Source organism: Mandrillus leucophaeus, unplaced genomic scaffold, assembly GCF_000951045.1.
Source record: "Mandrillus leucophaeus isolate KB7577 unplaced genomic scaffold, Mleu.le_1.0 Scaffold64, whole genome shotgun sequence".
Lineage (NCBI taxonomy): Eukaryota > Metazoa > Chordata > Mammalia > Primates > Cercopithecidae > Mandrillus > Mandrillus leucophaeus.
The window spans coordinates 7448162-7462618 of NW_012106919.1; the positions used below are offsets into that span (position 1 = coordinate 7448162).

At 37.2% G+C, this 14457-nt stretch overlaps 1 protein-coding gene across 1 annotated transcript in view; it reads right to left on the reverse strand.

Moving 5' to 3' along the window:
• Nucleotides 1–14457, reverse strand: part of SPAG17 (sperm associated antigen 17) — a 242530-nt gene that overhangs the window by 38389 nt on the left and 189684 nt on the right. The window contains exons 33-41 of the mRNA XM_012000865.1: nucleotides 12267–12412; nucleotides 12039–12169; nucleotides 10099–10223; nucleotides 8162–8344; nucleotides 7113–7226; nucleotides 6554–6599; nucleotides 3782–3881; nucleotides 3511–3558; nucleotides 341–440 (exon numbers count right to left, since the gene is read on the reverse strand). Coding sequence (XP_011856255.1) covers nucleotides 341–440; nucleotides 3511–3558; nucleotides 3782–3881; nucleotides 6554–6599; nucleotides 7113–7226; nucleotides 8162–8344; nucleotides 10099–10223; nucleotides 12039–12169; nucleotides 12267–12412 — 993 coding nt within the window. The remainder of the gene's footprint in view (nucleotides 1–340; nucleotides 441–3510; nucleotides 3559–3781; nucleotides 3882–6553; nucleotides 6600–7112; nucleotides 7227–8161; nucleotides 8345–10098; nucleotides 10224–12038; nucleotides 12170–12266; nucleotides 12413–14457) is intronic.

A 14457-nucleotide genomic window follows, 5' to 3' on the forward strand; every position in this document is an offset into this window, starting at 1 on the left:
TCAAAATGGGTTATCAGAGGAGGGTCAATGATAGGAAAGATTCTGCCTAAAAAGGCTTAACATAGATGGGAGAGAGTGATTAACAGAGAGACTGAAAGGCAGGATCAGGGAGTGAGAGTAATGCATTGCAGAGAACTTCCATTTAGGTGCAAGACCTGACATTAGTCTTCCCTATCACACGCTTGTGAAAATACGGATTTGAAGGGTGTAGGTTGGTCAGTCAGGTCGATGCAGGAAAGAATTAAACAGCATCAGGAAAGATAGATTACATAATAACATATGCAACATATCAACTTTTATAAAAACTTTTATTAGATTATTGTTCATTATAGTCAATTACCTGAGACTGATATAACTGGTGCAATTCAGACTTAAAAAAGGGTGGTACTCTGTGGTTCTTAATATCCATTAGATAATTTTGTGTTGTCTCAATTTCCTTCCTGGTTGATGTTTCCGTAATGATGCAAAAGAAGACATGGAACATTTTAAAGTGTTATGTGTTTGTGCTTTAGCTCTAAATCCCACAACAGTGAATGCAATCACTAACAATAAAACTGATGAGAATTAATTTGTTAGATATTTTTTGTCAAATTGTTTTGGTTCATTCTCTCTTCTTTTAGAATCAGTCACATTTCTTACTTCAAAAATCAGACTGTCATGTAAGATAGGAAATAATGATACCGGATGTTAGTTTGATTTTGTAGTTGGTCTCAAAAGGCTAAAAATCACATAGCCCTGTAATGGTTAAACTTCTTGAGGTTTTTCAATTCTCTGAGGTTTAAATGACAGTTAGAGTCTACTAGTTTTCATAATTTCAGTAGCAGTAGTAACAAAAAAAACTTAAACCAAAAACAGAATCTTGAGGCATGATTTGTGAATAATGTGGTCAGTGGTTATAGAGTTAAATAAAAGCAATCATGATAGTCCTGTTTTCCAATACCAGAACCCCTATGTTGGGGAGACATTATGTAGGGAAAGCCAATGAGATGTAAACGGAAGTCACTGGGTAAGTCCAGGAGCTTTTAGAGAGGGCTGACTCAGCTGGGAGACTTTTCCTTGTCCTTGCCTTGTGTCTTTCCCAGCTTCCTGAAATATGAATGTAATGCCTGGGGCTGCAGCAATCATTTTGCAACTAGGAAGTAAGCTTGAGAATGAAAATGATATACTAAGAATGATGGAACAGATAAAAAGAAGGAATCTGAATTCCTGATGATGTTGTGGTGCTTCCTACCATGAACTGCCCATTTCTGACTTCTTTCACATTAGGAAAATAAGCCCCTTTTTAATATGAGCACAGATTTGGAGGTTGTCTGTTAAATGTAGTTGAACTAAATCCTCCCTGAAACAGTTTTCATTTTTAAGTGCTTATTGCACTTAAAAAGCTTAAGTTTTGCAAAATATTTTACACTTAATCTTATAATAACCCTGTGAGTTACTACTTTTGTCCTCATTTTATGAGTTGAAAAACCAAAGTATAGAGAAGTTAAGTAACCTGTTCCAAATCACATTACCAATAAAGGGTGGAATCTAAATTAAAACCCAGGTTGCTTGCCTCCAAACCCATGATCTTGACAACTGCACATGCTAGTCAGCCGTCAGTCCCCCAGTGTGAGAGCTAAAAGAGACCTGCTATGGGTCTGCTATGGACTGCTATTTGGTAGTCCAATTAGCCTCCGTTTACTGATGAGCAAACTGAACTCCTGAAGTAAATGTTACTGAAGTGAAACAAGCAGCCAGCATCAGACATTCTGTAAGTAATCAAATTGTAACTGATTGGATCTGTGACCAGTGCTCTCATACTAGTTGACCTGTCTGGAAATACCAGACAGGCATGATCAAAATACAACCTTACTTCAACTTTCACTTCCCATTAAAAGTTTCTTATCTCTACTGCATCACTGGATTCACTCGCCGATCTATGGCAGTCTGGTTGCTGCCCACCACTCTCTTAAACTTATTCTCACAAAAGAAACTAATCAACCTTGTAACTGATAAACCCAAATTTCTTTTTTCATTCCCATTTCTAATTCTTCTAAATCATCTGACATTTGCTGACCAGCTTCTATTTCCTTGAAACTTGCTCTTTCCTTGACCCAGGTCATTTTCCACATTGCCGACACTTGTCTTTCTGTGACACTCATCTAATTACATGCTTTACTCTTCTTCTTCAAAAAAATTTCACTGGCTTGCCATTATATACCTATAAGTTAAAACTTGAAATTGTTAATGTTTCAAAATTTAACAAATTTGTATAGATAACACAAGCGTATGTACACAGTTTAATGAACACTCAAGAGTACATAATAATGAAGTCTCTATCTCATCCTATCCCCCATCTCTCAATCTCCTTCCTCTCAGGCAATCATGGTCTCTTGGAGAAGCTCTTAGGGATATTCTGATAATAATGGGCTTCAGGGCACACTACCTTAAAATATGGCAGCTTGACACACTGAATATTTTCAGCTGAAGGAATGTGAGAAAATGGCAGAAGCAGGAAGGTTACTCTCACCTTCCCTCTGCCCTTCTTCCCTGAAGCAGGACATAAAACCTAGAAACGATTTTCTGCCCTTCCCCTGAAGCAGCTCATAAGACCCTCTTATGAGAGATGCCCTTGCAATACCTGCAGGAAAGGAGCATCCTTATCTCTGAAGACACAGATACACAGAGAGGAATATGAGCAACAGACCTTGCCTCAGTCCCCCAGCTTATTACCATTAGATTGTGCTTTTTTGCCCTATCATATTTCTCCATGAGTGTCCATTCTTCATGAAACCTAGCATAAAGACACTCAGGTATAGCCATTTATTTGAGTCTTCATTTCCTTATGAAGACTGTCATGTCATGTAAAACTTAAGCTATCCTCCCTGCAGACAGTATATCCCTTCTAGTTTGACCTCGAATAGGGGAGGTGACCCATGAGGCTTAAAGTCTTATCTCAGCACTCCCCTAACACATTTCACAAGACAACCCTGACATGTTTATGAAGAAACATATTAATCCTGAAGTCATCCTGAAGAGGAGCCATGCAAATGTGTACAATAGATAGTATCATATGTACCGCTACATACTCAACAACTATATCCGGCTTCTTTTCTCTATGACAAACGAGCTGGAGTTGAAATCCCCACCTAGGACTAAAAGGAAACCAAACCATATAACGCTTAGAGCACATTCCTCCTGCGAATTATAAGAACCTTGAAAGTTTATGATTGTGTTCTGCATTAAAGTTCCAGAATATTTATTGGTATATTAGAATCGCCAAAAGCACAGAGAAGGCCTGGACAGCTTTCTTGCTTAGGAGAGGAAGAGGATCTATCTAATGGTCAAATGGGTTTCCTCAAGAGACAGTGGCGTCGTCACATAAAGCTGAATGACCACTTGGTAGACATGTTGCGGAAGAGAGTCAAATAACATCTGGGTGCCTGGTAGGATATTTTGGCCTATCCCATTCTCAGAGTCTATTACTCTGGGCTCTTTCAGGTGCTTATGTGCATTTTGGGGTAGAATTACCTCGTTTTGTCTATCTTTTCTTTCCAGCGTTTTGAGGATGCTGTGTGCCTATGTGAAAGGAAAGGAAAGTATGGTGAAAAGGGACAATGATTTCAGCTTAAAAACAAAACCAAAAACCCTCACCACTATATGATGAATTGTTAATAGTATGGGAGATGAAGGGTTGTGAATTCATTGATGTAGTCACGAAAAGTTATAGCACCTGCATATTCCATTTCCTCAATCACTGCATGCCTAATACTAATTAGAACACGTTATTGGATTAACTTACCTCCATTTCTTTTCAAAGAAATCTTTCCTAAATGTGTCTGATGGACATTTTGGAGGCGTAGCCAAAGATTGCTTGAATAAATCAGTTAGGTGAGCTGCAACTTTAAACACAGATGTATTTAACTTTTATCCCCACTTCTTCATAGGACAACACACAATCAGTACGCAATTACTCATTTGAGATACCTGTTAAGAGACTATATTTAATCTATCAAGAGTTTACTAGGATTTACATGACCCAGTTGTAATACAACTGTAAACTAGACTACTTTTATGAAATATCCTACCAGAAAACACGCAACTTATAGTCAAAATGTAAAATGCAGTGATCTCTCCTTTCTCCCATATTATTAGGGGAAGTGGTGTTCTGCTTAACTGAATTTCCTCATATCTGAGGCAGCAAACCTTAAAACTAATTAACCATGATATTGAAATTGTTTTGCTGAATATTTTCCTGCTTCCTGAATCTAAGAACATGAATATAAGACAATGGTTGTTCAACAATTTAGACAGCAATTCTCAGTTTATTCACAAAACATGATCTCGATGGGATGTCAACGGGAGATTAAAAGAGGAAAATATTTTCATGTTTCATGGTTATATGAGCTTGGGGAACACTGATTTATATAAGGTTAAATAGGTTTCACTACTTTTCTGCATCTTTAATTAATTAATGTACATGTGACTCTCTAAGAAAATAAGACAATATGAAGCATTATACAAACTTCTTTTAACATGAAACTCATTTTTGGTGGGGCCTTCTCATAGATGAGTGTTTTAGGAAATACTATGGGGGAATGTTGATTTAGGATCATTTAAATTAATATGTCAGGGACAGCTATAAGTATGCAACAACTGTTTATTTCCTGGAACTGTTTGTTTAAAAAAATACGTTAGTTTTTACTTCACTTTTGGAAAACCTATGTGTTTTCCTTGTTGTGCCTGTTCACTTGTCCCAGAGGTTAAAAATTCAAAAGCTACAGGGTAGCGTTGCCAGATAAAGTATAGGGACCCTGGTTAAATTTGAATTTCAAATAAACGACTTTTTAGTATAAGTATATCCCAGGCTTCCGGGGACACACTGTGTCTTAGCCTGCTTTGTGTTGCTATAAAATAATACCCGAGGCTGTGTAATTCATAAAGAAAAGAGATTTCTTTGGCTCACAATTCTTCAGGCTGTACAAGAAGCATGGTGCTGGCATCTGCTTCTGGTGAGGGCGTTAGGCTACTTCCACTCATGGCAGTGGGGGAAGGGGAGCTGGTATGTATAGATATCACATCATGAAAAAGGAAGCAACAGAGAGAGGGGAGATTCCAGACTCATTTTACCAACCAGCTCTCATGGCAACTAATAGAGTGGGAATTCACTCACCTCACCAAGAGGGCAGAAGGTACCAAGCCATTCATGAGGGATCCACCCCAACGACCCAAATGCCTCCCATTAGGCCCCACCTCCCTCTAACATTTGGGATCAAATTTCTTTTCTTTTCTTTTCTTTTGTTTGAAGACAGGGCCTTGCGCTGTTGCCCAGGCTGGAGTGCAGTGGCATGATCACTGCTCATTGCAATCACCACCTACCAGGCGAAAGATATCCTCCCGCCTCAGCCTCCAGAGTAGTTGGAACCGCAGGCATGCACCACCACACCCGACTAATTTGTTTTTTGTATTTTCTGTAGAGATGGGGTTTCACCATGTTGCCCAGGCTGGACTCTAACTCCTAGTCTCAAGAGATCCACCCACTTTGGCCTCCCGAAGTGCTAGGATTACAGGCAAGAGCCACCAGTCCCGGTCTGGGGATCAAATTTCAGCATGCGATTTAAAGGGGTCAAACATCCAAACTATAGTGTACTTATACTAACAAAAATTATTATTTGTCATTCATCTAAAATTTAACTAGGCCTTCTCTATTTTTATTCACTAAATCTGGCCACCCAACTACAGGAGTTGTCCAGGGTAAAAGAGTGACCACAGAGTATAGGGACAGGGAGACATAAGGGGTTGTGATGGACTCCTGTTATGCTCATTCTAAAGAAGCAGCTGCCAATTATCTTTAGCCAAACTTACTATGTAACAATGTGAGATTTCAAGAGGAAAAAGTCTGGATAAAGAACAATAACAACAACAAAAACAACTGTACAAGCCCACATTGTGGAGGATACTCAGAACCTATCTGTGGGATGAATGAAGCCCATAGCTGCCAGTTTATGATTTTTACCATATGGCCAACGAAACAAAATCCCACCAAATTCTCTACTGCTTGTTTGCTGTGAGCTATGAAACCATCTAGCCACATTTGTTAGGGCTGTGTACATATACCCCCAAATGAATACTCTTTGAATGAGATCTAAGAGTAAACTACTTGCACTACATACAGTGTAAAACAGTGCAAGGCTTTGTTGATAACAGTGTAGTTGCTCAAAAGTTCTGTGTGTGAGAGGGCGGGCTGTTGGTTGGTTGACGGCTTCCTTCCTATATCTTCATTATAGCTGAGGCTAACATAAAAGTCAAATGTCAACATTTTTCACTTAATGGATGAAAGTTAAAGATGAATGAGAGAAAATTGTGGTTTTCTAGGATCTCAAAGCTCAGGCAGAACAATACATGCAGAATGATTTACAAAAATAAACCACCACAACACAACATGGCCAATACAAGAATGGAGACAGGTACATGGTGTCTTGTTAGCAGATAACAGAATGACTGATAAGTGTATTTAAGATGATTCCTTTGAAATTTGTAAATATACTGCAGAAGAATATTAAATGCAACTCACCTTCAGTAACATGACTTTTTGTAGTTTCCTCCATTTTAGGGAAAGACTGAAATGAAGATAGAATTACTTAATGGCGATGATTATATTACTTACAAGACTTACTTTGTTTAGAAACATTCTCTCAAGTTGCTCTTTTGTAAAAATTACTATAACATGAATTAGTTTAAAAATACTGATATAAAATTAATTTTTGTAGGTCATTCCTTCCAATTAACTAATGTTTAAAAATGGAAATGATTTTAAGTTGTAAAAATTCCTATTTCTTCTTCTTTCCTATTTCACTCATCATTCAGTATTTCAATAAATACCAACTTCTTTTGAAGACAACAAAAAGTTTTATTTAAGGGCCTTCAGAATTATTTATGAAGGAAGAGCCTAAAATGTATTTGGAAAATGCAATATATAGAGAAATGGATTGCCACAAAAACTGAAAATTATGAGGAGAGAGCAAATACTTCATGAAAGTGGCAGAAGCAGCTATTTTTTCACGGTATTTTGTCTTGAAACATTTAATATTGAAATAATAGTAAGACGACGGGTATACAAGGCATTTTCTCACCATAACCAGCTTGAGGAGGTCAGCGGCATTGCCTCTCTCCTCCTCAGTTCTGGAATCTTTAACCATCATTTCCTGCAGCTCATCTTCTTTCTTCAGAATATGGTTTATGTAATCCTAAATCAGCAGAATAAAATAAACAGACAAAAACTAGGAATTAGGTAGAGAGAGATACAAAAATGGTCATCAACTTGAAATATTACAAAAAATGAAGAATATATAGGTTTACAATGCTCAAGAACTGTTTACTAGTCAAACAATCTGAAAAGACTTTTTCTTAATATGTTAACAGGAAAAACCTAAAAAGTGCAAAAGCACAGCTTTAAGGGCCACAGGATAGAACTGCATGGGGGCCTCAGAGAGGCCCTGTTTCTAACTCTGCACTTAAGTGTCCTCATCAATAAAATGGACAGAGTTGGGTTAGATAACGTCTAGGATCCTTTCAGGTATAGTTTTTTTATTTTATCTGTAAATGGAATTTGCCTAGTTCATGTCTTTGCTTCCAAGAGACATGTACTTTATTTTTTTCATAAGTATTTGATCCATTTCCATAACTAATAATACCCTGCTCTGTGCCAGGTGCTAGGCATATAACCATAAACAAAACACATACAATCCCTGTACTGAGGGAGTAAACAAACTTGAGATGTTACAGACATGATCATACAATTAACTATATATTTACAAATTCTTAGACCACTTCCAAAGCCTTTTCCTCCATGGACAAGTATATTAATATGTGGTTCTGTCTTTATCCAGTGGTCACTATATCAGTTTTCTATATAGTGACAAAGATGGAGGGCTCTATATAGAAATCACTTACAAAAAATCTTACTTTTTCAATGTCTTTGGGCTTCTTAATAATTTCTACACCTTATGGGAACCATTAAATATTTTCTACTTCTCAACCTTCTACTCTGAAAGACTGACATCCTTGTGTTGCACTAGATAAATATTGGTAGAATTACATAATTTCAGGTTTCTTAGGAAACCAAGAGCAACGATTGCTCTGTTTCTGATTCTTTTGGGTCAGGTTACTTAGATTCCATTACCTTAAGGGAAACCTGCAGCCTCAGTTTCACCTCATTCTTTATGACCTCATGCTGAATGAACTGGCGCATCTGTAGCACACTGGGGCTCTTGAGTATGGCACGTGGGGCACTCACTAGCTGTTTGGACTCAATGCAAAGGCCTTTCCAAATCTGAGTGCCAAACGGAGGTCCTGGAGTTTTTTTCTGTTAACAAAACAAAGCAATAAAACCACCAAAGAAATCAGAATGTTCTCACATTCAGACTTTTTAAGTGTTAATTTATTATGTAGATATCATAACAACCTTTCAGGGACACAGTCGTGAAGAAAATCCTTAACCTCAAAAAGTTCTGCAAATATAAGGAAAATCAATAACAGAACTGGGCATGCTTTCCTCTTTATTTATGTTACCAAGATACTGGATATTTAAAAATCCTGTTGCATGGTGTCCTGGGTAGGATGTAGAAGAATGCTAAGCAATGTAATAACAGCCTAGCTTATGACAAATGGATGTGGCTATTTCTTAGTACCCACAAGTAGACGAAGACATTTGGCACTGAGCAGTCTTTCACTTTCAGGTTCTGTGTTCATTTTGACCTAGAAAGATTCTTTGCAAGAGAAGTAATTCCACAGATCTGGGCCGTCTTTGAGCTTACTCTAGATTAAGCATGCCTCCAGAGTCTGAGGATCTCTGGGGCAGAAAAAGCTACCTGAGAGTAAACTCACACTATATGTTATAATTGTGATTGATTTTCAGGAATGGTGTGCTTTGCTGCCCTACTATGTCCTCAAGTGCGCTGGATGTGCTTCATTTCAAAAGGCCTGGACAGTGACAGCCACTTAGGGGCTTTGCAGGCCTGTGCCACTCCTACCAGATGTAGAAGGTCAGAGCATAAGAGTTTCAGAGAATGAGAATACACTTTCTTCAATAATCTTAGACGTGGCATACACTTTGTCATCATGTAGTACTTACAATTTGGACATAGCCTCAGTGTGCCATTTGGTGTGACCTCCTCATTTTCAGAGAAGGAAATGGAGACCCAGTGTGACTTGTCCAAGATCCCACATTAATAAGGGGTAGAATTGGGATCAGAATTCAAGTCACCTTCATCTTACCATGTTGACTACAGTCACCAAATTTAACCACAGGGCTAGGAAGTCACTGTAATCTTAAATGTTCATTATCTGTGTTTGCTATTACAAGATTTAGTGTAGGACAGCAAAAATGATCACAATCAAAAACATTATCTCAATTATCAATCTCTGATCATAGTATCAATAGCTTCACTGGTTTAATTATTTAACACCTGACCATATGTTGGACATGTGACATAAATTGCTTATAAAATGAAATGGTAAATTATGCAAGGTGCAGAACTTCATTGATTCTTACCCAAGATATTTTATTCTTAAAAAAATTTAGGTGGAGCTTCTCTTAACTGACATAATTACAATGTTTACTTTCTAACATTGCAATATGCGTATAATCCTTCATATTATTCTTAGACGGTCAGTTTGGGCATTTTTAATATATGAAGAAAAAAAGGGAGAGTAAAAGACCCAAAATTGTGTGTTAAAATGAACAAATAAGAAATGATAGAAGGAAATATTTCTGTATGATATAATATCAGTAATTCCATGACAGAAGTGTAACCTGGCTTACTCAGAAAGAATGTTTTAATATTATAGGAAGATGTGCAAGCCTACAATACAGGATAAAAGAAATAAAACTGAAATTAGCTAGCCAGGAGTATTCCTCTAAAATGTTGGAATGCTCAGAGTATTCCTCTAACATCTACAAATGTTAGAATCTTCAAATATAAAACTCCTTGAGCACATTAACAATTTACATAAGAATGAAAATATATGAATATATGGGAGGAGACCTAAGACTCTGGTCCACTGCCCTTGGATGGATGTACACACTAATAAAATGACTTTTTAGAAGAAATTATATACCTCAACTGAGGGAAATGTTTCCCATGACCTTGACTGGAGATTAGGAGGGACAATTGTATCTTCCTTTTTTATTAACCATGGTGATGCTTCATGGAAAGGGCGAAGGACTGTGATGGTCAGGGTGCCTGGTTCAAAGAAAGTTGTCAGAAGACCATTACCCATTGAAAGTACTCAGAGAAAATGAAAATGCATTCACTAAATTCAACAAGTTCCTTTTGAATAGCCTTAGACACGAAAGATTAATGAGACACAATGACTATACTTAGGAACCTTACAAACAAATAAGAAGGATGAAGCTTTCAGTCACTGTGACACCTAGAGACTGGATTTAGATCACCTGAAAGTATTCATTGACACCTCACTGTCCCTCACCAACCACGTACAAGTTCTGTCAGTTCTCCCAATAAACTTGAGTCCACCTTTTTCTCTCTCTGTGAAACCTACTTGATGTGTCTTTAAAAGATCCTGCTCTAGACTATAGCAACAACTGACTTTGCCACCTATATATACTCTGTGAGTGAACCTTCCCTTGCAGTCAGGGTGACTGATTATGTTAGTCCATGATGAAAACTCTTTTTTGCCTTCACATTGCTTGTGAGATAAAAGATGGCCCTTAACATTCTTTTGCCCCTACCTCAACTTGTACTGTTCTTCCCCTCTGTGCTTCGGCTACTTTGGCCTTTCCCCCAACCCATGTTTTCCAATGCTTTATGCTTTCTCTCTTATGTTTTCTTTTCCAAGAAAACTCTCTCTCTTACCTTAATTAACCACTACCTACCCACTAGCTTTTGGCTCAGGTGTCTTCAGGGAAGCCTTCTAGACTATGTCAGTTTCTTCTGTTAGATTCTCTCAGACCTACGTTCTTTTCCTTCATAGGCCTTATCCCAACTTATAATCATACAGTTGTGTGACTTTATAATTAACAGCTATCTCTCCCAGTAACCTACAAGCTCCATTGAAACAGGGTCCATGCCTGTTTCAGTTCACCATTGTATTCCTAACACCCAGCCAGTGTTTAGTACATGGTGGTTTGCCAAGTAGAGGCTAATTAAATGACTAACAAACCAATGTGAGATGAATTCTTATTCTCCCACAGTTCCATACATGCACCACACTGACTGGGGGTTAGTCAGAGTCCCCCATGTTCCATATTCACAAAGAGCAAGGTGTATTAATGTCATGCACATGTGCATTGATACACTAAAAGTTTTAAGGGCACAGAAATGCAGGCATATTTATAAATGCACACAAAATGTATCCCAAAACACAAAGATGAAAACACACACACACACACACACACACACACACACACAAACAAACCTAGGCACAGCACATAGGTTTTGTATGCAGATAATATATAGGCTTATATCTATATTTAGATACACATATTACATATATTGGATGGTTCTTACTTAATGCGATATGTATCTCTAACCTCTGGCAACACACCAATTTCCCTGAAGTTGAGGAAAACAACATAAGCACCCAATGAATATAGCTTATATAACTTACCAGGTATTTCAGGTTGGCATTATAACTCATACATCAATTTCATCAAAGCAACATCTTCAAAATGACAAAAAATGAATTTACAAGAGATATCTCACTGTTCTTTGTTTTTTCTTACCAAGATGAAATGAACTCATAAATCAGAACTTTGGTACATACCTGAACACAGATACAAATCTGCTGATAGGAGAAGAGGGATACATACTCAGCTTTCGCAGATTGGTGCTCAGATACATCTTGATATATACCTAAATTCAAGTAGCTATATAAGCTATAAGTCATATCAACTTATTTCTGCTCTACTTTCCAAAGCAGAGCAGTAAAGTGAGCAAAGTGGAAAAAGTAAGACGACATGAAGACATACTGGATAGTAAGGAGAATGAGAATTGGCGAAGAGACACAGTGCATTCCACACAGTATGGGTCCTCTACCTGGCTGTTCCTGCACTGGCTCTTGGAGAACAACAGTATTTGGTTCTTTATATGCCAAAGATAGATATTCTTCTATGTCACTGTCTCGAAGAAGTTCCATTCCTGATCCATCAGCATACATAACGAAAAACCTATTTGAAGAAATAAAAATATAATCACTTCAAGTATTCAGTTAAAATGCTCCTTGAGCTTAGAATTAAAAGTAAAATTATAGTATTATTATTTTACCTGGGGACATGTTCACCATAGATTTGCTGATGATTCTTTTCAAGGTGCATAGAGGATAGACTATCATAGCCCTCAGGTTTTTCATTTAAATCATCTTCCAATTTTTTTTCAGGTAATATAGTTGATATGCCACCATCAGCCATGACCTAAGGCATAAAGTATGTAAGCAACTAAAAGAAAAGAAAGTCATAATGCTTATATTTCCACTGATCCAATTTGAGAAAACAGATGATTTGGTGGGTTTATTCAGAAAATTGGAGATGTTTATTTGCAAGGTATTGTTTACTAAGTAGAGACTGCATTAATAAAAGTAAAAACCTAGCAGGATAACTCTACTTATAAATGACACCTAAAACAGGAACACAGACTGAAACATATTCAGAATGAAGTGAATAGGATGGGGAGGATACTCAAAACCTCATACTTTGAAGATAGGTTCAAGGAATTGGGAATTTAAACATGGAGGAATGGGTACTCATGCAATAGCTGTCTTGAATTATTTGGAAGGACCTTTGCATGGAAGGGGCTTATACTCTGGGATTTCAAACACAGAATTGCGGCTCATGGGTAGAAAACTTAGGGGAACAGATTTAGTATGAATATGAGAAAAAATGTTCTAGTCCTTTATTGCTGTCTAAATATGCCTTGAGTCTCTCCAGAAAGGGGTGTGATTCATGCTGCAAGACCACTGAAGGGGATGCCCAAGAGGAGTATCAATGCCCAGAAAAATGCTTGGCCTAGAGGGTTTTGAGCTTTAAGTTTCTACTTCAATTTGTCATAAATTGAAATTTGTCAGTTTCAACTCATGCTGTGAAGAGTTTCAGTTACTTAGCAAAGAAAAAATAAGCTGGATCAGGGCTTATCTACATATCAAAACAAAGTTAGGAATTCTGTTGTATAACTCCAAATCTAAAAAATAACTTCATACCTACTAGTTGATAGACAAAATTTCACTATTGAATTAGAAATTAAAAAAAAAAAAGAAATGCCTAGAGCAATAGTTGGCAAATCTTTTTTGTCACAGGCACGACAGTAAATATTTTAGAGTTTGAATTTGCAGGCCATACATTCTCTGTTGCAACTACTCAACTCTGCCATTATTATGTAAAGCAGCCATAGATAGACACTATGTAAACAAATGAGCATGACTGTGTTCCAATAAAACTTTATAAAACGACATTGAAATTTGTATTTCCTATAATTTTGTTGTGTCTTCTTTTGTTTTTTCAAAAACCATTTAAGCATATATGAAACCATTTTTAGTTCACGGGCTATAGATAAACAAGTGGCCATTGTCTGCCAGTTCCTGACCTAGAGGTGAGGGGATAGTCGTGGTGTTGAAAGACAAAGAAGCAAACATTTTCTCACATTCTGTAGGTTGTCTGTTTAGTCTGTTGATAATTTCTTTTGCTGTACAGAAGCTTTTTAGTTTAATTAGGTCCCATTTGTCAATTTTTGCTTTTGTTGCAATTGCTTTTGGTGTCTTTGCCATGAAATATTTGCCAGGGTCTGTGATCAGAAGGGTATTTTCTGGGTTTTCTTCAAGGGTTTTTGTAGTTTAGGTTTTACATGTAAGTCTTGAGACAATTACTGTATATGGAAGGGGTCTAGTTTCAACCTTCTGCATATAGCCAGCCATTTATCCCAGTACCATTTATTGACTAGGGAGTCCTTTCCTCATTGCTTGCTTTTGTTGGTTTTGTTGAAGATGATTGTAGGTAGGCAACTTTATTTCTGGGCTCTCTATTCAGTTCCATTGGTCTATGTGTCTGTTTTAGTAGTGGTATCATGCTATTTTGGTTATTGTAGCCCTGTAGTATAGCTGAAGTTGGATAATGTGATGCCTCAATCTTTGTTCCTTTTGCTTAGGATTGCTTTGACTATTTGGGCTCCTTTTTTGGTTCCATGTGAATTTTAGAACAGCTTTTTCTAATTCTGTGAAGAATGTCATTGGTACGTTGATAGGAATAGCCTTGAATCTGTAAATCGCTTCGGGCAGTATGGCCATTTTAATAATATTGATTTTTCCTATCCATGATCATGGAATGTTTTCCCATTTGGTTGTGTCATCTCTGATATCTCTTATCAATGTTTTGTAATTCTCAGTGTAGAGACCTTCCACCTCCCTGGTTAGCTGTATTCTTAGGCATTTTATTTTTTGGTGGCTATTATGAATAGGATTATTTTCTTT